The sequence below is a fragment of the Pangasianodon hypophthalmus genome, chromosome 12, assembly GCF_027358585.1.
Source record: "Pangasianodon hypophthalmus isolate fPanHyp1 chromosome 12, fPanHyp1.pri, whole genome shotgun sequence".
In the NCBI taxonomy this organism is placed as follows: Eukaryota; Metazoa; Chordata; class Actinopteri; order Siluriformes; family Pangasiidae; genus Pangasianodon; species Pangasianodon hypophthalmus.
In genome coordinates this window covers 21,235,429-21,261,095 of record NC_069721.1, presented here as the reverse complement: position 1 = coordinate 21,261,095, position 25,667 = coordinate 21,235,429, and the positions used below count along the sequence as shown (strand labels likewise).

The window sequence follows — 25,667 nt, the reverse complement described above, 5'->3', positions numbered from 1 at the left end:
GTCGCCCCATTGATTGCATATGGAGATCCAGCAGTGTTGTAGAACACTCATGTTTAATGAAGTGTTTTTGGGGTTGAAACAGAAGGTGGGGACAGAGAGAGTGTTTTGTGTAGAAGGTGATGACTTTATACGCTGTATGTTTGGGGCAAATCTGTTTTTATAAAGCGAGAGAGTGCGAGAGATGTTTGATTGGGTTAGACTGTTGAATTCTTGTTAACTTTTCTGGCTAATTTTCGTGCCACTACATAAGTATGAATGTGGTTATTTGTTCTGAGGTGCCTTTACATTTCTTGTGTGTGTGTGTGTGTGTGTGTATGTAAGAGACAGAGAGCAGCTGTAGACGTTTAATTTTATACCACAGCGCTGTTAAATTCTCGGTTCTGATTAGTCAGAAGGTGCTGATTAATTTGCTATAAAAGCAGTTCTGATAGTAATGCCAGCTCTAATACAAATCACACGTTTATATTAATTCACTCGTTCTAATACATTATTGTTTCTACAGTAACTCATAATCTTAGACTAATAATAAACTGTTTTTTTTTTTAAAAAAGTGTTACTTAACATAGAGAAATGTATAACCAGTGATATTGTGAAGTTATCTGTAATGAGATGCTTATTAAAATTTATAGAAGGAGTCTCCAGTACCAGACAGAGGAGTTTACGCTTTCCAGTTTCTTTATTTTTTTCTTTTTCATCTTATTGACTTTAGGAAGCTGGTGAAGGAATGACTGTTGTATAACTTGTATAACAGGAAATAACTTGTCTCTTAGATGTTCTGCAATATTACCTGTAGCTATAAATGGATAAAAAGTGTCATTATTAAATAAACTAAAAATTGTAATTGCTGTCAGACTGCTGTGGTATAGAGGAATTCAACAATTTGGGATGTTCTGTTATTTAAAAAAAAAAAAAGGCTTATTTTCCAAAAACAGCATGTTTTTATTCCTTACATAAACATTTCAGAACGTTTTCCTAGATTTTGCCATCGAAACACTTTTTATGCAGCATTGAACTGGTTTCTTTCAAGTAGTAATTAATAAGTGCAAAGTGTAATCGACAGAGTTTCCCTACTTACTCCATAAGACATGTTTGGTGCTTGAAGCATGATTCTTTATTTTACACCAGAGCTTTGAGGTTCATGTGGCTAAGATGTTAAGGAAATGTCTCACCCATTTTGTTTTTTTTTTCTGGGAATATCTGTCTCATGGATTTACTGTAATCTATAAAAGTGAACAAACACTTTTTATGGTGAGACAGACTTCCCTTGTGTGTTAGCTACATTTGTGTTGTAGCTCCAGGACACCAGTCATGACTCGGCTGTAGAAGTGGGCGATATGACAAAAATCTCATTTACTGGAAGACATTTCTGCAATGAACGATCATCAGAACAGTAGTGTTGCACATAAAAAGTGATAATAATATGTGAATTAATGTCTACTAAATAAAACATGCTAAAAATACGGACATTACACACAACAGTTCAGAAAAGTGTTCTGAGCACAGCACTACTTGGCTGCTCGACTACATTTGGTACGAATCGTCTACATTTTATTTTCTGCACAGCCTTTTAAATTGGCACTTAACACAATTTTCTTCACATCTCTGTGGGAATGTGGAAGTGCGTGTGTATCGCGGAGTGTGTTGAATAATCTTAGCGCTTTGGCAGTGTAGAGTTTCAGTAATGTTATTGCTTTGTGTGGTCTGCTGGAGCCTGGTTTTGCTGCTTTTGCAGGTTTGCAACACACACTCTACGGATTTAATAAGAGATCACCTCTCCAAAGTTCCACCCTGATGAATGTTTTGGAAGGCCGACTGCCGTGAATGACATAGTGTGAAGGAATGCTTTATACAGAACTTCATACAAAACGGTGTCATGGGAGTGATTTTATACATCGCGATGTCATGTAATTAAACATGGGGATTTATGGATGTGTTGATTGTGTGATAAAATCAATATCAGTGAGGATTTAAACGCAACAGGGCATGCTGTTAGAGGAAAATAATCAATGATGGCATGGTGTGGTGTGGCCCCATGTGAAGCAGGGTTGATTATTTTCCTATAACAGCATGCCCTGAAGTGTTTCACTTATACTTAATTATACTGCATATTTGCCAACGATTACTATTTTATTTATTAATGAACAACACATCATACTTTTTATCCTTCTATAGTTACATTTAATTTTGCGGAACATCCACGAAACAAGTTAGTTCCTGATATCATTTATGTTATAGCAGCTGTAAACAGTAGTTCCTTCACCTGCCTCGATTTTTCTCTCTCTCTCTCTTAAAGTTAATAAGACAAAAACACGCAGCTTGTCATGTTATCATGGAACCGGAAAGCACAAACTCCTCCGTCCGCGCTGACACTGGAGACTCCTTCCAAAACTGTTCCATTAATAAACACAGAAATTTTCACCATGTCAACAATTATATGTTTTTTTGTTAAAGAAAAAAAACACTTTTTAATTGTTTATTATAACTCTTAGATAAATCCACCTTATGTCAGAGCTGCTGTTACAGGAAATGAATCACCTTCTGACCAATCAGATTCGAGAATTCGAGTGATGTTCTTGAGGAAAATCAGGATTCAAATTCTTGACAAAACATCAGAAGCCCCCAGTTTGTTTTTAGCGTGAAATAACGTGAAAGTAATTTTATTTTCTCCTTTTAAAGTTATGTTATAAGCACTTGTATATTTATTTATGAGCGGCTTGAAGGTATAAAATCGGACGGAATGTGTAATCCCGATAGTTCCTCACCTCCTCGAGTGTTACAGACTTTTCACCTTGACCTATCAGAAGTGATCAAAGTCATGTTTTTTGCTAAAGCCATGAAAGAGAGACGTGGTACGGAACAGTGTGTCTAGTGTGCGCTCTTAAAAGTGCGCTGTCTGAGTCCATGCTGTGATTAAAGGGGAGTGAGCAGTGGCCTTTCTGGTTAGCGCCACCCGACAAAGGGACAAGTGGAGCGTTGTTCCGCAAGGAGAAAATCGTTCCACTATCTGCCTCAGGAAGTGTTTGGAGGTCTGTTACTTTAAAGTTTTCTTTAAAGCCCCCTGATGTATCATCCAGATGAGGACCTCCATCCAGCCACAGCATTCAGGATCCATTCAGGATGCTTTTATCCACAAGGTCCAGGAAGTCAGGGTCGCAGTGTAGCTGACCTGTACACACACTTCTACACTTCCTGCCTCCACAGCAGACCCAGATTAGCGTAAGGGCAAATCAAAACGAAACAAAGCTGCTGCTTTGTGATTAGATGCTATTTTTGTTGATTAGTGTGTAATGTTTGCAGAGATCTGATGGTTATTACTGCTTGAACACACACAGTAATGACCCAAGCCGGTGTGTATCCTTAGGGAATCAGACCTATCGATTAGCTCAGGATGTAGTAGGTGGTGTGTGTCGCCTGGTCAGCCGCTCTGTGGATAAGGGTCAGCAGGCAGTCCGTCATACAGCCTGCCTGTGTAAAGACCATCTGCACAGCAGGTGAGACCTGTCAGACACCCAGCACACACATGCATGGCTCAAATAATACACTTCTTTTTTGTTTCTTTGCTGTCCGAAGGCTGTTTATTTTACAGAAAATGATTAACGTGCATAAATACTATGATACCATTCCACTCTTGTGTTGTCTCGTAAACATATTACAGCAGAAATAAAGTCTTAGTGCAAAATTGTCATTCAGATATTTGAATTGTTGGATTATGAGTGTAATGCAGCTATTCACGTTAGTCAGAAATGTACCTTTATTTATCAGAGCCGTTAGAGCTTTTTATTCCTGAACTTTCTATCCCCAGAACTCAAAACTGTTACACTGTGTTACATTTTTTATTAAGCTTTAGTAAAGTTAAATTTAATTTAACCATTTTATACACGTTTTTTAAATTACTGAGCAGAAGATTAAATTTATTAATTGAGGTGATGAGTTAGTTAGCCTTATAACTACAAAAATGGTTAAATCATAACTATATTTTGATAATAGTAATTAAACATAATAAAAAGAAATAAATACATGAATGAATGACTGAATGAATGAATGTAAAACTAACTAACTAACTAAATAAGTATCTGAATGAATTTAATTAATAAATAAATGAAAAAAATGTCTATATTGTTATATTTTTCTTGTCTATTTTTAGGAATTTTCTACTGGGAGATGCAAACCAAATTTCAGTGTACTTGTGGGATGACTATAAAGATATTCATTCATTCATTCAGTCATTCAAGTCAAAGTCAAGTCAAATTTATTTGTAAAGCCCATTTAAAAACAACAAATGTTGACCATTCACTATAGATGAACAGACAGAGAGACAGACAGATAGATAAGGCTCTTCTTTGATAACCCCTGTAATAAATGATGTGGACCCGCTTAGCCTGAAGGTAACTGTTGATTCTCAGCACCCCATGACCTCTCACCCCTGTAATTATAGCACTGCATACACACAAGTCAACTGACAGTTTCTTTCTTTCTTTTTTTTTTTTTGGGAAACTTAGTTCTTGTAACTTTTTCCACACAACAATTCAGCCTCATAGCAACCTCTCGTCAAAAGAAGATAACAGTAGACTCTGAGTCAGAGCCTGATCTCAGGTCAGCATTAACGAGCTCTTTCCAGCAGAAGCGCTGTGCTTTCAGAGAGTGAAATAGACTTCCTGCGCTCAGCTGGAGCTGAACCCTGACCGCTGGTCCATTCAACAGTCAGCAGGTTGACATCCTCTATTGAAAGACTGGCTCGGTGCTCGCTGGGCAAACTCAAAGAGCTGCTCCCAAGCACGCTTTAGTGTTGGCTAAACTGCTCAGCGTCTTCCTAACCGGCGGATTATTCTCCTTTGTGCCCTCGTCGCCACCCCTCTCCTCCCCCAAAGCAGCCCATCCCCAACACCTCCTTTATGGAGCAGCTACTCTTCTTTTGAGTCCTCGCTTTTCCCTTTCTCTGCGTCTCCTCCCACCATCTCCTTGTTCTCACATGCCTTTATTTTCCCTTACAACCATAAATATACCATACATATATATATATATATATATGTATATATATATATATATATATATATATATATATATATATATATATATATATACATAGGGTATATAAATCTATATTTATGCAACTCAGATATGACTCCCACCAATGGATCAACCAATCAACCAACTTGTGCTGCATGAAGGTCTCGTAAAACTGTTTTGCCACCTTGCTCAGCATACAGAAAGAGAAATTGTGTCTGAGGGAAAAAGGGGCCTCTAGTTTCTTTGCCTAAGCTGGCATGGCCTTGCTACAGGGGTGGCCAGAGCAAAGGGGGGTGGAGAAAACAGCCCCCAAATTACCTCTGGCTAATTATGCAATGGGGCAGCCTGGGGACAGGAGAGCCTGGTGGGCCACTGAGGTGGTCAGCCGCCAATGAGTTTAAAACCACAAGCCTAAAAGTTCCAGTAAAGAAGAGTTTATGCATCAAATATTGGTAATAGGGCCACTATTGCAGTAAAATGCTGGCTCATTGTGGGCTCAGGTTATGCAGTGTGATGTTGACTAATACAGCTCCCTGGGTAAGCCATCTTAAAGCATGCCAACATCACATCTCTTAAAGTCCCCTTGAAATCTCCGTGAATTGATTCTGTGGTTTGACGTGTTTCCTGACAAGAAGTTCAAGTGATGGTGTGAAGTAGGTAGAAAGCAAGCAGTTACAAAGAGATAGGCATTACAGAGATAGTCAGCCATTACTATGAGCTTTGAGATTGGTGTTAATGAAGATGGAAAAATCACCCATAAGGCTGATGTACATTCAGCAGTATGTGTTGTGTAGTGATGTGTTTCCTGACAAGAAGTTCAAGTGACGGTGTGAAGTAGGTAGAAAGCAAACAGTTACAAAGAGATAGGCATTACAGAGATAGTCAGCCATTACTATGAGCTTTGAGATTGGTGTTAATGAAGATGGAAAAATCACCCATAAGGCTGATGTACATTCAGCAGTATATGACAGTTTTTTCCCCTTTCATTCATTGCTTGCTGAATGTCATTGCCATGCTCATTATGCACGTATTTGCACTTTTCTCTCTTGCACTCTTTTTAGGAAAACGTTTATTTACTCCCAGCAGGAAGACTGCAAGGAAGAGTGAAAGGAAGGCGGTTAGATAGCAACCCCCCCTCCCTCTGCAGTCTTTGTCCAGAAGCCTGTGGAGAGGAGACCTTGTTTCTTCACTCTGTCTGAATCAGAGTCGTTCTGTATGACATGGTGGTGTGGATGTTGGTTGTTGGTGTTGAGTTTGTCCTTGTCTGCACGTAGTCTGTAAAATGCCCAGACTCAGAGGACACTGATGAGTGATTCCGTGATTGCAATGCCACATTTATCCCATAAAATATCAGTTCTGGATCTAAGAGAATGTGTTAACTTATCACTGACAATTTATTATGAGGTTTCTTTGCTGATAATATCTGCACTTTGCATGTAAATGAGTAAGGGGGTTGAGATTTTTTTTTTTTTTATGTCAAATACACAAAATATGGTTAACCAGCATTCATACTAATGGCAAGAGAGCATTAAGGACATTCTATTGATTTACTTAAAATGTATTTTTAAAATTTATAATTGACTCTCTGCCTATAATTTGGGTATCAATACTTTCAAAGCGACAGTACTTGTGAGTCAATATCACTGTCATTGTAAATAAATAATAAAAAAAAGAATGACAGGACTTACTTTTCTTCTTCCATTAATCTTCAGGAAATTTGGATGATTCGGCAACTTCCTGTTGAACATGTGACTTGTGGAATATTCCAAATATTTCATAGGGGTGAATGTGTTCAGGTCACAGAGGGAATGTTGTGGAACTAAAATGTACATTTTTTCACAACTTGTAAAGGATGACTGATGGAAAATGGTGTTTTATGCATAAATATTACAAAAAATATAAGCAAAAATAAGATTTTTGAAGTATTTTAATGAATATATTTCAAGCAAAAGTGTAGTTATAGTGGGCTGGGAGAGGCACAAATGCTGTTTATGAGTACTGTAGATCGTGTAGCTTTTATTCGTGTTTTAGGTTATTTATCTGAAATATAACGTAAGTTGTTGTGAAGGACACTTTATTTTATATGTCTTTTAGATTTATTTTATTTCCATATTTGGAAATATAAGATCAGTGGGACACAAATAGCACCTCAGTTGTGAAATCTCCATGAGTGGGGTGTAATCGGTCAGATGAGGACGGCATGTGAAAAAGTGTGAGCAAAGTGATTACACTGAACTGAATCTCAGTAGTGAGGTGATGGGACAGTGACAGTTATAGAAATGTGTGTGTGTGTGTGTGTGTGTGTGTGCATGTCTGATGAAGAGAGAAGGCAAGGAAAAAGTAGAGGACTGGGGGAAAGGGGAGACCCCCTGAGGTTTCCATTAACCCCTGCAAGAAAAGAGCAGATGATTAAGGGAACACACACACACACATACACACACACACACACAAAACGACAGTGTTGATGTGCTTGCTGGAGCACAGATGAATGAAGCTCCAAGGCAACAGAGCCGGTGTGTGTGTTTGGAGCCCAGGGCTTGTTTCCTCTTTTGTGTCTTCACTCTCTCCTTTTCTCTCCTTTCATGTTCCTTCATCGTTTTTTCCCTCTCTGCTATCAAAAGAAGCAGAGTCTATAAATACTGACACTTTTTTAAGCATGGCCTTTTGAGAGGAAAAAAGTTTCCCAGATTTGTGGGCTGTTGTGATAAAGTTTGACCAAGATGTTTGACCAAGATGTTTGACCAAGAGAGGTGTTAACATCTACACTTCAGTCATAGCATTTATGATTTTTGAGCCATTGGTACAGCAATATGGGAGCCACTTTTCTGCTTTTCTGTTTTTTTTTTTCAGGTAAACCGACAGAACAAATATGAATAAAATTCACCCAACAGGCAAGTTACTGAAGGGGAAAGGACACAGGAAATGAAAGCTGTTGATTTGCTTCTTGTAGCGGTTCTTTCCCTTCACATTGTCTTCATCTAGGTGAACTCTGACCTGTGAATTTACAGCCTTGGTCTTGTGAGCCAATAGAACACAAGAAGGCGGGACTGTGGTTTCTTTGGTCGATAAAGAAAATGGAGGAGCGATTAATTATTAAGTTCTGAACTTTTGCCTTGAAATTGAGAAAAAAAGAAATTGCCTTCATCCACTAACATGCACTTGGGTTTTTTTCTGCTTGCTAGGATTTTCTTGTTAGCAGCGTTGCCACTTCTGTTGAGCAGATCTGAGCACGGATGACTTTTTCCTTACCCAAAATGTAGCTCTGGTGTAAAACTGAAGAAGGAATCGTCAAACACCCAACATGTCTTGGCTTATCAACTTTTTTTTTCCCACTAAACCATTCCTTTACTCTTCTGCTCACCAGTATACCAAAATGATTATAATTTGTTTGGTATGTTTTTCATGTTGCACTGCAACATTACTGAATTATAACTTCTAATGTTTCCATTAGCCATTTATAGTGCATTGGATTCATAAGTGAGCATCAAGGAACGCGATTATAGACATTAAAATCATTTACTGACTTACTCCCGATATGTAACTCTAAAGTCATACAAAAACAAGCCAAGCCAAGCGGTAGTTTTTGTTCTTTTTCTTCATGTCATAGCTCATTTCTCAAATGTCTACTCGTGTCCACATTTTGTGGTTTTGGAACGGCATGTCTTCCTGGCACGGGTGGTACAGATCTTGTTTCTCGTGGTACTGTGAGGCGTCTTGGAACTGGGACAGCGGACAGAAAGAATGAGAGAGGGAAGTGAAAACATTTGTCATTGAGATTTTGATATTTCGGACATCCTTTCCAAAATAACACAGGCTCGAAAACTGAAACCCAGTCTTTTTATTATACGCTGGGATGAAGTCCCTCGGTGGAAATCGCTACCCGCGATGGTTCTTCAGGATGTCCTGAGGAGAGAGCACTACTGTGTGTCTTCCTGCATTAAATGAGCAGTTTAAATGTCACTTATGTGCTATTCTCGCACAATTTAGCTAATTATATGCTGGGCGAGTAGAATGCCAGACTGCAGAAATGTTTAAGCATGAGCGTAGTGGTGATGGACAGATAGACACAGGAAATCCCCTGTGCTTAATGCTCACCTGTCTTCAAACACACTTCAGCTGGGGAGGAATGCGTGCCAAGCAAAACAGGATGCTCTCTAGAGTGTTTCGCTTCAGAAGAGGGGGGATTTGCGTTTTCGCTTTGAAAATGGGACATTGAATATCACTCAAAAGTCTTTCTGCCACCTATGGCATTTCGCTAACGTTTTAAGTCTGTCTGTATTTCTCCGATCACGCTGCTACACTGGGGACTTGCTTTACTGCTCTATTGGAATGTGAATGGAGTCCGTTAACACCCTGCACAAACACTCGGCGCAAACAGGCTTATCAGAGCGGATTACTCGAGCAGGACAAACACTAGAGCTCTGGCTTGATGGCCACTTAGGACCGAGGAGCCAGATTAAGCACAAACGGCCATTATCTGCTAGGTTATTTATGCAGGCTGATTAATTACTCCAAGATGGCATGCTCTACTGAGTTGGGAAACTTGAGTGCTGAAAGTCAAGTGCGTTAGGTTTCGGTCCTAAATATTGGAAAACTCAGAAGTGTATTGGCCTAACCAGAAATGATTCAGTGTCATTGAGTCATACTTTTTTGTTATCTGGTTTCTTTCACACTGTTTAAATATCCATGTCCAGAGTTGCTTTGAACGCTTTAGAGGGTTTAAATTTGGCTTAACAAACCCAATGCATGGAAATATCCAGCAAAGCCAGTGAATGCAGTCACACACTTCAGCTCGCAAAACAGACGCTCGTTACTGAGTCGATGTGTGAACTCTAGGAGCGAGTGCCACTTCATTTATATGCACGTTTTATTTAGAGCGCATGCTGTGCCGCTCGCGACTAGTAATTCCACTCAGCTGGTGCGGCTGAGACGCTGAAACTGGATGTGGTGCTCAGGAGCTCCTGTTTTGTTTTAGCGAGCTTTCGCAAGGCGTTGAAGAGCAGCAAATAAACCTGAAACAAACTCACTGCAGATGGAGAGTTATTCAAGTCGAGCAGCCGGTGATTTATGCAGATCATTATGGTACTTCTCACAGAGACCGCTGCGGTTCAGAGCGAGTTTGTACTTGCAGGCGAAGTGCGTGTGTTTTTCTGAGCGAGCGACTTTGTGTGAGAGAAATTGCTGAAATTGTGGCTGGCAGAGTGCACCACAGCACCAAAGAGGCCGTGGTTCCTTTTACAGATATCATCTGTCAATATACACATATTTGTGTAGTGCCTGTCGATCTTCATTATTTTCTGGTTGGTAAATCCTTTGTGTTTTCCCAGTGGAGATAAACTGTTTAGCCCGAAGCCAGCCATTGGGCCTTATGCCACATAGGCTGTTAGACAAAACATACAGATTAAATAATACTTACAGCCGCTTGCCTCTACCTCAATATGGTGCTGTTATACTGAATTTTCCTTTAGCAATGCTTTTCAACCTTCAGGAAAAAATTGCATCCGCTAATCCTAATGCAGACTTATAATGCTGTATTCAGATCCTAACCAAGTGTAAAGGTATTTCTGTCAGAAGAGCCTCTGAGTATGCGTCAGTGTCAGCTGCAGGACAACACCGGGTCAGCATCTCTGATTTTCCATGTTCTTCCATTATTCATCCCTCGGAGCAGACTCTCCCCTAAAGAGGCTCTCTGAGTGTGGCTGATAGAGATAGGGTGACGTGCTCGCAGAGTGAACTCTTGAGAAAGAAACACGACTCAGCCACAGTTGCACCCGAGACGGACAGAGATCAGACACACATCTGAGAAAAGGTAACCTATTACGTCTCTTTACCGTACGCCAGGGGAAGGGTTACATGCCAAGGATGGGTGAAAGAGAGAAAGCAGGAGATGGAGAGCCAAGGAGAGAAGAAAAAAACAAAGAGAGGACACACACACATACACAGTGTGCCCTGTAGAGTAGCTTGGCTGTTGCATTGCAGGTGAAGAGGAGATCTCTGGTTTGCCTCACTCAGGAAATGAAGTGTCAGACTTTAAGTGGATGGATGCCTGACACCTCTGTCACAAGAAAGGGTCACTCTCACACACTGTCCTGTAAAAGCGTTCTGCATAGTCTATACCCTTCTCACTAATTACACCTTTGTGCATTTCAGTTTTATTTGTATAGTGCTTTACAAAAACCCAGATGTAGATTTAGGTCCCTAATCAACAAGCCAGACACGACATTCTCAAGCAGATACTCCTTGAGACGACATGAGGAAGAAACAATGAAAGACGCAAAAGGGAATCCATCCTCTTCTGGGTGACACCGGATAGTGTGATTATAAATGCAGGAGTAGACCAGTGAAGGCAGACAGTCCTATGTGTGTTTACAGGATGTTCATTTTGAGCAGATTGTGAATAATAGTCCTGGGATGAGTACAAGTCAACAGTATCCAGGTGAGATTATCTACTGAAGCAAGGGTGAGTCTAGGCCATAAACTGTTTTGGCTTGTGCTGTGCTGTAAAGATTGATATTTCCCATTAAAGTAGAAGCTTCATGTAGATTAGGCTGTGTGATTACCGACACTGATGATATGATATAGCCAAATTTATAGGAAATACACAAAATTAGGCCGAAGTGGTTGTATTTTGTTTGGTTTTGAGTGACTTTATTGAATTATTACGAATTTGGAAGTGTGAAAGCATTTTGCGTGGCCTATATCATCCAGCTGTTCTGGAAATGCTGCTATATACAAAACTGGCTTTTAAAATTATGCACCACGATTAGAAGACGCCACAGGAGGACTGTTTAATGTTGGCTCTGTTCCACACTTCTCAGACAAGCTTTGAACATGACGAAGTCAAACACATAATTAAGAGATAATGCTCCGCTCTGTGGTTTTCATCTTGGTCCACCTGTGATGGAGTCTCCTACTTTTAATGTTTTAATGTTTTTTTTTTTTATCTTAACAAACCAGGGTTGGGATTCTTCCACTATCAGAGGAATGAATGACATTTCTTTTCCATTAAATCAGTTCATCTTCTGAATAGTAAGTTATTGAGTGAGTAAGAGAGTTGGAAGAAGGGATATATTTCCTCCTTGGCTGGGTAAAGTGTCAATCGAATGCTTAGATCTCTATGGCCCCACTAGCCTGGGGTTAAGGCACTGTAATCAATAGCCCGATTATTGGAGAGAGGCCAGAGTGTGGGAACTGGTGGCAGAGCGCTCTATCTGGGTTTGAGAGTATCTGTCACACACCCTGTCACTTTGCTCACACAGAGCAGTGTTGACTGTTTGAGTGCAATTTGAGAGTATGTAAGTGCTCCATGGTTCTGGGCTTTGTCTGTTTTGGTATTCCAGATGATGGACACACTGTTGCAAGCCTGAGTTTAGGTTTATTTGACAAGTTTGGCTGAGTTATACCATAATTTGTGTATACAGCACCCAGACCTGTGTGCGCTTGGTCTTTCTGAATTTCATAACTATCATACATCAGAGATTGGCAGTGGTCTTGGACCTCCAAATTTTGGCCGTAACAAATAAGCAGAGATGTAATATCAGCTTTTTCTCTCTTGAAAGCAGTGTATGAAATGTTACAGGCAGAAAATACTGTCATAGTCTTATGTAAGCAAAACCGTCTTATCAGCATATCAGGACGTGAAATGGGAAACAGGAGCAGAAATGCAGCACATAACAGCTCTTGTCATTCTCCCTCTCATTCTCTTTTCCAGACTTTATCTCTGTTGATCTCGAGAGTCAGGCCTCAGGAGTGTTTTATTGCTGCATTTGAAGTAATGTGACAGAGAGAGGCTGAGATATCTGTGTTCTTTCTTTCTGGCATCTCTTTCAACTTGGACGAGTCTTCCGCTGTACAAGAGGCAGTTGACCTTGCTACTGAAAAGAGCAAGCTGTGTTATGAGAATAAACACATACAGCCTGTGTGAAGCTGTCCATAGCTGAGTTTTCACGGAAGATGAAATTCCTAGGACAAACTGTGAGAATTAGGAAGGGCCAGATAGGATTGTTCTCCAAGAACACTGAGGAACCTGGAAGTGGTTGACAGTTTAAAAAAGATGCTGTAGAAGGCTGGTCAAAATTGCCTGCCCTGATGTCTGGACACATAAGGGAAAATGTAGTAATACAGTGAAAATTAGCAATGCTTAAATTACAAAGGATGAAAAAATGCCTAAGAAGTCATAGAAAACTGACAAGTAACATAACCATGTTGTGACCTTGCTTCGTTGAGAGGAACACCCCTCTTTTATCAGGAGAATCTTTTTTCAAACACACATATCCCCTTTCTAATCCTGTGGTAAATAATTGATCAGTCCAATATCTTAACCCTCTCTGTTGGCAGCCTGTTCTGAGGCCATTCCCCCAGAGGCACTCGAGCTGCTGTGCACTCCACTCAAGGGCTCTCCACTTCCTCTCGCTTTCTCTTCCCCAAAAGTGATCGAGAAGTGCCCCACTCAGGCCTCCATGAGTGCCCCTTCCCCCTTTCTGCCCTGGCCCCGATTCTCTCAGATCACTCGAGCACAATGCTCTGTTTGAAAGTAAAGAAGGGGCAAAAGAAGAGGGCGCCAGTCTCAGAACGTTGGCTGTTTGCTGACAGAATGTCTAAAAAGAACTACCTCATAAATCAAAATGGGTGAGAATAGGCATTGTTCATCCAAGAGCTCGGCCACTTGTCCTCCTCAACCCCCTTTTCTCTCTGTTCCCTCTTTCTCCTTTTGCTCAGAGAAGCAGAAAAGGGATAAGAGGATGGGTGGAGGCTTGTCAGGGTCCTCCCCTTTCACCTTTTTTTCTCCTGAGGATTTCTAACCTTTCACCCACCATCAATATTCTTGCTCCATGTCCTTAGTTTTCAAGCCTCAATTGTAATGATAGTACTCTAAGAAAAAGTTGATGATTTTGGCTTAGGTAAAATGAAAGGGTGGTTAAATTAATGGTTATGTGATAGATTCGACATTTCACTGGTTGTGGTCTTCTTTTGTGCAATTCTGTACCTGAGGCTGAGTATACACATTAGTGTGAATGAATTTGTGGGGGGTTCATTTAGCAGTGAAACCACCAGTGTTGGTATTCATTACCAAACCCACACACAAACACAAATGTTTCCATCTCCTCCTGATAATTAGGAATTAATAGGTGACTCTTACCCCCTAACCACAAGCTTACAAGCTTAACACAAGTCATACAACAATTTTATATTTCTTGTATATTTTTCTGAGGGCTATATAAACCAATAAACCTCTGTTGTGCTTTTGAGTTGTATCAAAAGTTTCTAAACCTTAGTGTTAACTCACTCAAAGACAAACAGAACCCTTGGGTTCCACTTGACGTTGATGCATAAGTAGGCACTAAGCTCATCTGTTTAGCAGACTATTAATGATGATTAGCCAGTCTTTCTTCTCTTCCACCCTTCTCTGTGATACAGCAGAAATCACCCTGACATTATCATAATTGGATCAGTGGCTGACTATTTTAAAGAGGCTGGATAGACCAGTCTGCCAGCAGCTTCCTATTAAATGCACTGCATCATTAGTTCACCTCGCTCTGCCCTTGGCTGCTTTCCATTTCTGGATTGACACCTTGTGATTCGTATTGCAAACAGTAGGATTTTTTTTTTTCCATTTCTGGTTCACTGAGGATATCTAGTGCTGCTTGTTCTCCTAATCTATTTTAGGTGAACTTCTTATCCCAAAGGGCAGCATACAGAACTCGAAAAATTTCCACTCAAGACTTCAATACATCCTATATGATTAACCATACCTTTTCTGTTCTGTGGAATCTCTCGCCTTTAGTCAGAAGACTTGTTCTTAACCAGCCTTTTACAAAGAGATTGCTGAAAGAGATAAACAGAATTGCCAGCTACTGAAGTGGGGAAAGCAGATACCACTTGTGTATTGTTTGTGGCCTCTTGAAGTGGCGTGTAGTGTTGCTTTCGCAGGGTGTAAACACGCAAAGCAGGATTACGCTAGACGCTGACAGGCCTTTTGACAATGAGGCTGTAACTTAGCCCCGGCACTGAGAACACTGCCTGTTACCCCCGAGACAATAAACCAACAAGTCCTATCAGTGTGAGCTCTCATACTCTAAGGGGGCTTATCCTGGTTTTGTTGATCCATTGCTCTGATTGGAACTGGGTACTCCAACACTGGACTAAAAACAAAGCTTACCAGACCTTCCCATACAAACACAATCACATCTACTTCAAATGTTTGCCAGCTTGTTTCAAAACTACTAATTGATTGGGAGGTTCTGGATGGGTAATTTTAACCACATTACATCTTAATTGCAGATTGTTTCTTTCGTTAGAACCATTGCTTCTGTGTTAATGTACACTTCAAGGATTGGTTAACGATTATTAGTTTTTCAAAGAGATTCTACCTGGTAACCTTTTGAAATGGAACTCCCCTTTTGTACTGTAAAGCATCTTTGGGCTGTTAAATAGAAGCTTATTTTCCTGTAGAGAATGCATATTTAATTTTATTCATCAGGCTTACTGAGTCTCTCAATGCAGAGATGAAATTGTAAGTGAAATTGTATATCCCCCTCCACCCATAACTATCTGTCAGAGCTTACACTTATCACTGCACTATAATCCACTCTTCCCTACTTGACCCGAATTGGCAACCTGACTCTGCTTGGCATTTGGTCTGTGTTGCCTTTTCACTCAAAAAGACTTGTTCTCAAATGTGCCTTGATTATATGTACTCATGTAACATATCCCTTTCACCCACTTACCTCTCCAAGCAATGGATTTCTTTGCTTAAACAAAGCAGATCGACTTTCATCTGTAATGTAAATGATTATGAAATGTTGCACTAAGAACTTGGATAACTACTGGAAAGAGTCTGTTAGCCTTTATGTTCTTAATTGGCTAATAGTGTAAAGAGTTCTGGTTTAAACTGAGCTAACCACACTGCAAACTGGAGAGTGCAGATGTTCCTCTTTAAATGCTGACTCTTCCTCATAATCTTTTAAGTCAAAATTAATACAGTTTTAATCGGCATAACAGTAATTGCATAACATCTATATTGATGACCTATGTGGACCAGACACCACAGGCAGTAGTTTCAGGAAATGGATAGCATGCATCTTATTAGCTTTCATTAGTGGACCTTTGATCAAACAATGCTAATTGCTTTAAACCCAGAAGTTTGAATTGCCTCATTGATAGTCATCATGCATACTCCATCTCTGTTATTGACTTATGCTGCATTTTGCTTTCATTAGACCACAATCTTAGCCTCTTTCTCTTCCTCCCCCAGAGACCTGATGCCCAAGACCCTGGAGGGTCAGATCACCATGGAGAAGACACCCAGCTACTTTGTGACTCGTGAAGCTCCAGCTCGGATCTACTCCATGTCGCGTTCCACCAAACTCATAGTGGTGGTGAGGGATCCGGTCACCCGGGCCATCTCAGACTATACACAGACACTGTCAAAAAAGCCAGACATTCCCTCCTTTGAGAGTCTGACATTCAAAAACAGGACTACAGGCCTTATTGACACCTCATGGAGCGCAATCCAGATCGGCATCTACGCCAAGCACCTGGACAACTGGCTCCAGTTCTTCCCCATGCGCCAGATCCTGTTTGTGAGCGGCGAACGGCTGATCAGTGACCCAGCTGGAGAGCTCGGCCGTGTGCAGGACTTCCTGGGTCTCAAGAGGATCATCACAGACAAACACTTCTATTTCAACCAGACCAAGGGCTTTCCATGCCTGAAGAAGGCTGAAGGAAGCAGCAAGCCTCACTGCCTGGGCAAAACCAAAGGCCGAACGCACCCCAATATTGACCCCGAGGTGGTGCAGAGGTTACGAGACTTCTATCGGCCCTTTAATATGAAGTTCTACCAGATGACTGGACACAACTTTGGCTGGGATTGAAAGTGAACTACAAAAACTGAAAACTCTTTGTGTTTGTAATGGCAAAAGATGTGACAATTGCTATCTATCTATATATATATATATGTAAATGTACAGAAATCTATTTTATAATAATTTATTTTTTAATTTTTAAGCAATTAATTCACTAAGCTGCCTAACCATATTTGTACAGCGCATCTGGCTCACATTTACACCCCTGCCCCACAACATTCCTACTTTTTTCCTCCCCACCCTGCCCTCCCCACACCCTCAAATAACAAAGGTTGGATCAATAGACCTAATTGGTACTCACAGTGTCCTTGATTCATGCATAGACTATCCCTCTGATTTTTTTCTAGCAAAGCGTGCTATGAATGGGCATTTTATCAGTGGAGCAATTGTGTGGTGGAATACACTGAGGCAACATGTCATTATGCTAATTATACAACATGAACCTGATTAGATCTCTCAGGTCTCATTGCATCTTGGGATAATGAGGTGAATCAGATGGGGTCGGTGCCAGAGATGCTGCCATGCAGATGGTGTGATATGATGTAAAGTGCAGTCAGAAGATATTATGGTTCCTCTATCATAAGATCTCAAAGTGGTTCGGACGATGCAGTCAAAAGATATTATGGTTCCTCTATCATAAGATCTCAAAGTCGATCGGACCAATCAGCATCTAAATCTCAAAAATGAGCATATCACATATTCTGATTCATCCTATTCAGAGTTCATCTCAATCAATTTCTTGTTGCCAAATTATCATGCAAGTTGAAACTTCATTATAAAGCCTCAATTGTTTTTGTCTCAGTTTGTGTTGCATATTTTAGACCTCGTTTTCTCTTTCTACTTGAATTCTTTTTATGCAAGAGGGAGAAACAGTCTAGCTAGCCATCTCTTATATATCTTATAGTCTCCAGGATGAGAGAAAGACCTCAGCATAGCCCTGCTCTATCTGCTACTCCTTAGTCTAATGAAAACAGACATTCAGGATAAACTCCTAACTTCTGAACCTTGTGTCTAATTCTTAAATGCAAAACATTATGCAAAAGGCATGAGCAAATATACTGGCAGTAGTGTGGCAGGACTTGGGAAGATTTTAATAATAATTAAAATCGAGCAAAAGAGTCTTTCTCTAGATCAGTAAATTTAGTTTTTAAAAGAAGATATTTTTTGACAGATTGGAACAGGGTTGAGTTGTGAATGTACCGAAGCGTTGAATCACTTAAACATTGTGAAAATCCATATATATATATATATATATATATATATATATATATATATATATATATACAGTATGCAAAGGATGGGTGTGGAACTCAAATGTGGTCAGCAACGGCTCATTAATTTTGCTTTTGATGATTTTGTGCCTCTAACTAGTTCTGTATGATGCTGAAGCCCACATCCTTCCATTTAGGAGGGAGATTATAATACGAATCAGCTGTGAGGTCATAGCCATGAGGGTTCACCACATGTGGATTTCGGAAATGAGCAGGAAAGAGAAGGCACAAATTTTAGACATCTCTCATTTTCTTCTATTTTCAATCCTCATTTATTGCAAAACGCAAAAAAGAAACAAAAAAAAAAACCAAACAAACCAAACTTGCGAAATCTCTCCGTAACCATAAAGGGATCACTGAAGTTTGTTTCCAGCATTCAGATTGGACCTAATAGTGGGCCATTTGTACAGTGGTTGAGAATGGAAGTTTCTGCTACCTCAACAATGCTATTCTTTTTTTGCAGAAACATCTCTTCCACAAAGACCTCAAGCAGTAATGATAATTATTTGCAAATCTCTTCTCGAGTTGAGAGATTTACTTGAGAAACCCTCAGTTTTTATTTGCTAGGGAAAATTTTGAAACCTCTGCTCATGGTCAAGATGCATCTGTTAATGGTTGAGTTTTATTCAACCTTATATTCAGATTGTGATGTTTGTCTTACCCCACGTATAATAAATAGGCTAGCAAGTCTGTATGTAAAAACAACAAAAAGACATGTAAATCAAGTATTTTGTGGTATTCTATCTAAAATAATTTTACACCGTGAATGAGCAAAATGGAGCAGATATTTCTAGACAATTAAATACTGAACATTCATATTTCTTTGTATGAAGAAATAAATAAAATATATATTTTACCAAAAGTGCCATGTTCTGTCTTAACTACACTGCATGTATTATATAACTGTGATTAATTCCAGAGAATTCCTCAGACCAAACCTATGGTATGGGGACATCTGATTCCTTCTCTCCCTTGCCAGTTCTCTGTTTTCACAACTTAACGTCCCACCTGTACTTAGTTCTGAATCAACAGTCTTTGATTTGCAAAAATGGAAGAAAAACTTATAACTGCAGTCTAATGTCTAATTTAAAGTCTAATTTTAATATTACAAGTAAGGAGTAATATACAATGGGCTGCTTCCTGCACATGTCCTTAAGTGTTTTACTTGTCTTATAATAATACAGCAATTTGCTAATAATTCCAATTTTTAATTTATTAAAGAATGGCATTATTTTTGTCTGTTTATAGATACATTTAATGTTGCAGAACATCCATGTGGCAAGTTAGTTTCTGTTATCAGTTACATCTTTGTAGCTATAAAACCGTTGTTCCCTCATCAGCCTCTCTTTTTCTCTCTCAAAGTTAATTGATCGACACCTTCTGACCAATTAGAACTGAGAATTCAACAGCACTGTGGTATAACACACTTCAAACTAAATTAACACAGTGATGAGTCTAAATTATACAATCCACTATATACATTTCATTAACGTCATTTCTTATCAGAGCTTGAAAAGCTGTGCACGTTTGCACATTTTCATTGTTCATGTTTCCTTGTTCTAACTCTGTTGACTCAACGTATCTGACAAGCCCAGGAAGAGGTAAAATGTTGCTTAATGTTACTTTTCTAGCTAATAAAGTTAACATAGCTAATCTTGCCACCAAAGTAGATGTGCCATGACACAAGGTCCATTCACAGACCTTATATGTGTGGCACGATGCTCTGGTGGTTCACACTGATACTCAACAGCGTGACAGATCAGGTTAAACATTAACCCCTGGTAGGGTTTGAGAGTTAAAAGCTGCTCTGAGATCAGTGTAAATATACAGCTACTGTAATAGTGCTACATGTTTTCCTGCAGCCCACCAACACTCTGAAAAGGTCCCTCTGTGAATTTGCCTTTCAATCGACCTACATGGTGACTTGTTTACTGCTAGTCTCAGCAGTGCTGCTCCTAAACAGGGTACAAGTTGTTCTTTTTCAGGAAGTGTGCTCTCCCAGGACACTTGATTTGCACCCGGGTTGACACAGCATCTCATGAAAACACTGTAGCTCCACACAAATCTATTTGGGTCAGTTGAGTTCAGCTCAACTTCGCACATTGGGCACATACAGTAGCTTACAGTTGAGTTTTGCCTCCCTGTGTATTTTTCAGGATATTTATCCTGGATGTGTGTACCAGATATACTGCATGAGTGTGATGTTCAGTAGAGCATGGAGTGGTAATCCATGATATTCCACGGTCTACTATGGTCTTTTGCATTTTGCAGGTATCATTGCCACCTCACAGCTCCAGGGTCTCTGGTTCGATCATGAGCTTGGGTTGCTGTCTGTGTGGAGTTTCTGTGCATGTTCTCTGCATGGTTGTGTGGATTTACTCTGGGTTGTCCACTTTCCTACCATGTGAGCAGATGGATTGGTTACAATAAATTACCCCTAGGTGTGCCTGGTGCTCTGTGATAGATGGGAGTCACATTTAGGGTGTCTCTGTCTTGCGCCCACTGTTCCTCCGGATCCGCCGCAACTCGACCAAAATTGACCAGGATCAATTTACACCTGAAACAGGATACAAGTGAGCAGTTTACAACCTACCAATCAGTAGCCCAATGCCTTAACTTCAGGGCCACCACTTTCCCAACAACCAATACAACATTTATTAGCCATCTTTTTATCTGACATTTTTCTTTTACCTAAGGATAAATATGGCGTGTACACCCATTCTTCATAAACACAGTCACATAGTGGCCATAATAGCAGGTTACTGCTGTCAATAGAAATAGAAAGTTATTCATAATGTCTAGCACTTGTGGTTTTCTTAATGATCCCCTTGATCATATCAACATAAATTTGCTAGAAATGATGCCAACTTAGTGCCAACTAAGTGGTATGCAAAAAAGGTTCTTGGCTTGGAAATATATTGTTAGATTCAGGATTCTGTCTCCTTGACAGCACCTAGTTGTTGTCAGAATTGGAAAAGTTTTTGCTCAAAGCACTTCATGAAGGTCCTCATTAGATAAACATAAATGGCTTTTACATATCCTGCTATGATTTTCTCCTACATTGCCCAAAGCACAGACTTGGCATGGTTCCAAGAGTGTGGCATCTTACCTACTTGCAACCTTGTCAGGATTGATTGGCTAGATTTTTGTCTAGCCAATTACGTCCAAGTACCTATAATACAAAGAGTTCTGATTTGCTTTGACATATATAATGCGTGCACATGTATCACTTGCAACAGTATATGCAATTCATATTTTGTTCAGTGATCCAGCAGTTAAAAAGGTAAGCATTAAGCACTGGTAGGTTTGCAGCGGTGAAAGCCATTTCTGAAATACGGGATCATGTTTTAACATATTTGAAGAAGTCAGGGCATTACCGTAATGACATTACACTATATAAAAATATACTTTCTGTATATTTTCTTGTCACCTTTAGGAGAAATTAACTTGATTGTTATGGATAACTACAAGTTAACAGCTATATGCCAACATAGCACTGTTGGACTGTTGGTTGTAGGTTACTTAACCTCCCTGAATTCCTACAAGTCTGTATGTTTTTCCCAGCATCTTTTATTAAGGTTGGCTTCCTCACTCATGTTGGCGAGTATTAGCTCAGAGCTGAGCTTAGACAGCAATCTTAACACACCATAAAAGATTAATGCTTAGAACAAGTTGTTCTCACTTCAGAGTGCTTCTGTTTATGAACCGGTGTAATATACAGTAAGTGAATTCGATCCTGTTGAGAAGCATTTTATCACCTATATCATATTAAGCATCTTGACATTTGTAGCTGTTTTCTCAATTCGTAAAATGAAGAGTCATATTTCACCAATAGGCAACCTATGTCCAAAATCAGCAGTGTACTTGCATAGTTCAAAGTACAAAAAACAAGTTCATGATTGTGAAATACAAATAAAGGTCTCGGCTTGTCTATTTCCAGGGCAACTGTGGTGGACTGGGAAGATCATTTTTTTTTCCAAAGACAGTGCTCACTGACACTTGGTGGAGCTGACATGAGCTGAAAACATAGCTGACTCAAGGGAGTGCCTGTGGGAGAGGTGTTACCCAACCTTGCTGTTACTGGGTTGGAATAAGGCAGAGCTGAGATTAGGCCTTGGTAACTCTCTGCTCCATTAGGGAAGGCAGAGAGAGTTAATACCACCCTTGAGGATGCAGACCAGGCAGGGGACATATGGTCTACCGTAAACAAGAGAGAATTGGGGAATCAGAGAGGCTCAACAGAGATTGTTTTAAGACTCATCTTCCCTGCACTTGCTCATTAGAGTAAATGATAATTTCCCTTAATAAATCAGTACTGTTTTGATGATCACACCTTCTTTCCACCTTCTTTGAAGTGTCTACTCAAATGGGAACATTACAGATTATGAAAAAAAGTTTGTTCTTTAGTAATAGAATGAAGGTCCAGAAAAAAGGTTTATTTGGCCCTTACTATAAATCCTGCAATACAAGTTCTAACCACCCACCTCCTCAGGAGATCCCATGCCACAATTGTTTGCCTTTCATCAAGATTACCATCAACACTAACAAGTCTGGAGCTGGATAATTTCACACCACAAGCGGCTGTGCTGACAAACACGGCAACAGTGGTGCCAAAGGATGTGGTCTCTGAAATTTACCTCAGATATTTAAACACATCTGGCCTCCATCCAAACCTCTTGATGGGTTAGCATGGTGTTTATTGACAAAGCTGATTAAGCTATTCACTGGTGACTGGTACTGGTCGACACCTTTGCCTGAAGCCCGTAAAGGCATGAATCCGGGAAATGATTCTGATGTTTCCAAATATGCTTTGGGTACAGAATGGCATTTGGTAATTGCTGCTTTTATGGTTTGCTGTCATTACCACTGCCCTGCAGTTGTTGTGGGTGCAGTGACTGTTGTTTGGGGGTATTTTGATGGGCGCAGACACCTGGCTTTCCTTACACGCAAAGCCCCCATGCTTGGCAACATTCTCCTGCTTCCTTGTATGCATTGTACTGCCTGCTGTGCTGCATGTTCGATCTGATAAGCTTCAAGCGGCCAAGTAATGGAGAAGATCCAAACATTTCAGGCACAATTGAAGAAAATGTGGCTGCCGGGCCAGAAGGAGCGATCAATAATTTAGACTCAGGGTGCCCTTTCAAGCTTGTTAATGCACAGCAACATGGGGCTTTTTTCCATTAAAAAAGAATGGTAGGTGGTCTCTGTCTTGCAAGTCCAGATGAATGCCGCAATACCTTCTCTGTTCAGTTTTCGATGGCTGGAAGTTGTCTGAATGTTGATGTGCTCGATTAGGGGGGCAAGTTCTTGGTTTAACAAAATGACTAAAAGTATCCATAAGTCCAGTTATGGGATTTGTACCCCAAGCCATATTGGATGGGGTGCCAAACCAATAAGTTATGTTCAGAGCAAAGCACAAGTCTGCTTGCAAAGGAAGAGGTTGTGAAGAAATGCTTGGTGTTCCCATATCGGCCAGCAAAGTGTTTGGTGCAACTTTTAGAAAAGGTAACGTGAATATTTATAGTTATAACAACATCTGTCAACATTCTTGAAAAAGAAAACACGATAAGATAACCAGTGTTAATCAGGAAAAGATATATTGGTATACTGGCTAGTTATGTACTGTAACTACTTCATATGGGCTTTTCCTGCTAGCTTTTTGCCATCCACCAAGGTATCATGGTGGGACCCCTGTTATTTGAACTAAGTGTCCCCTTTGACTTTATGTTCAACTACTTATAATTCAGACTGTCACCTCAGTTATAGTGGCAGGTTACTGAACAATTCAGTTGGTCAGTTGCAATGTCAGGTTAATGGCCAATTCTAGATGGTTCTTGGCCACCTGCTTCACCACTCACCTTCACATACAATGCTCCATATTCCTTGACTAAAGCAGAAGACCTTGACACTGAACATGCTAATTACTCTGGACCATTTTACATATTTAATAATGAAACTTGCGGAGATTTGTCAATATGTATCTTGCATTCATCTACCTTGTTGCTACTGACATTGTCATCTTTTCCTCAATGACTCCCCTTAGCCTTAGTTGAATTAAATGAACCATGCGTGGGAAACTTGTTAAATGGCACCTAATTACAATAGGTATGGTGGAAAACAGAGCGTATTTTAAAAAGAACCAGCTTTCAGTGGCAGAAGAACATATATCTGATTTGTTTTCTGCTATACTTATGCTTCAAATATATTTCTTTATTCAGAGCAATATCCGGATCCAGATTCAGGTAGAAGATTTCAGCTATATGCATTCTCCTTATTTCCAACACTGTACAGTCTTGTTAGTACAGGTCAGTCAGGGTCTCTACATCCTGTAAAGGTCTACTTTATCGCTACAGATTAGTGAGTGCCCCTGAGGCCTAGTGCCGGTAGTTTACATTAGATAGACTCTGATTAAGTCAGGGTTAAGGGATTTTATAAACACTGCCTCTAATCTTTGACCCCCTTCCCCACATCCTGTAATTACTTCATCTCCGGTTCATTCAAGTCCAAGCCCGTACGCTAGCCAAGGGTTCTTTCACATATATACAAAAAAAGATGTGACAGTTTGTGTACACTCATAAAACAAAGCCTGATCTTTATTTTCGGGGAGATTAAAGCTAATACAGATGATCATTATACACTTATATACACTTTATACCATTGTAATGTCATAGCTATATGTATTCACGGGGTATCAAATGAGAGTAAACAGTGTAAATCTTCTCATTCCTGAGTGAGAGTGATTGTCATTGTGATGGACACGGGTCGGATGTGCTTCTGTTACTCTTCCAGGAAACAGCGTGCCGGGTCATGCAGCTGCCTTTGACATGGTGGCAGATTGCTTGAAGCGCCCTGAGAGGAGACGTGTAGAGAAACCATGCCAGGCAGGTGGAAAAACAGGAACAAAAGAAGAGAAGTGGCGTATAGGATAAAGAGGAAAGGCTTACATGCTCATGGAGGTGTGTTGTTTGAAAGGCAGGATAGGACATGACCTTTATAGGTGATATTAGTACACCTGCAGTCCTCAGCTCTGCTTGGTGTGTGTGTGTGTGTGTGTTTGTGTAAAGGTTCTCTCTGCTTGTGGGATTATGTTGCCTAATAGGTGAAAAATAAAATAAATAAAAGGAGAATAAAAGGAGAGCTACAAGGACACGTGTGTGTTTTGATTACCGTTGGCCCCCCTGCAGAGATGAGTGTGGTCAGATACATTGACCGACAGCCATCAATAATGCAGAGGAACTCTGTGTGTGTGTGTGTGTGAGAGAGAGAGAGAAAGTGACAGGAGCAATTGGCCACTGTCCCTTCAAGAAGTCTTCTTTAGCACAGATGGATGGATGAGTCTAATTTAGTGTCTGATGAGAAAGTGGATGGTGTAGATGGGCCGCGGGCTCAGCCTCTGTCTAATGAAGAGTTAGGGTGTGATTATGACCAAGTACGTGTTTTTCAAGTATGTGTTTTTCAAGTATTGTTTTTTTAGTAGGAGACTAGATGGAGGAATTCACATTGAGTAAAACTGAAACAGCTGATC

General features: G+C 40.1%; 1 protein-coding gene across 1 annotated transcript in view; it reads left to right on the top strand.

The window, feature by feature from the left end:
• LOC113527661 (heparan sulfate glucosamine 3-O-sulfotransferase 3B1-like) overlaps positions 1 to 18,499 on the top strand; it is a 22,482-nt gene extending 3,983 nt beyond the window's left edge. The window contains exon 2 of the mRNA XM_026915678.3: positions 16,262 to 18,499. Coding sequence (XP_026771479.1) covers positions 16,262 to 16,880 — 619 coding nt within the window. The 3' untranslated portion in view covers positions 16,881 to 18,499. The remainder of the gene's footprint in view (positions 1 to 16,261) is intronic.
• The last annotated feature ends 7,168 nt before the right edge of the window (positions 18,500 to 25,667 follow it).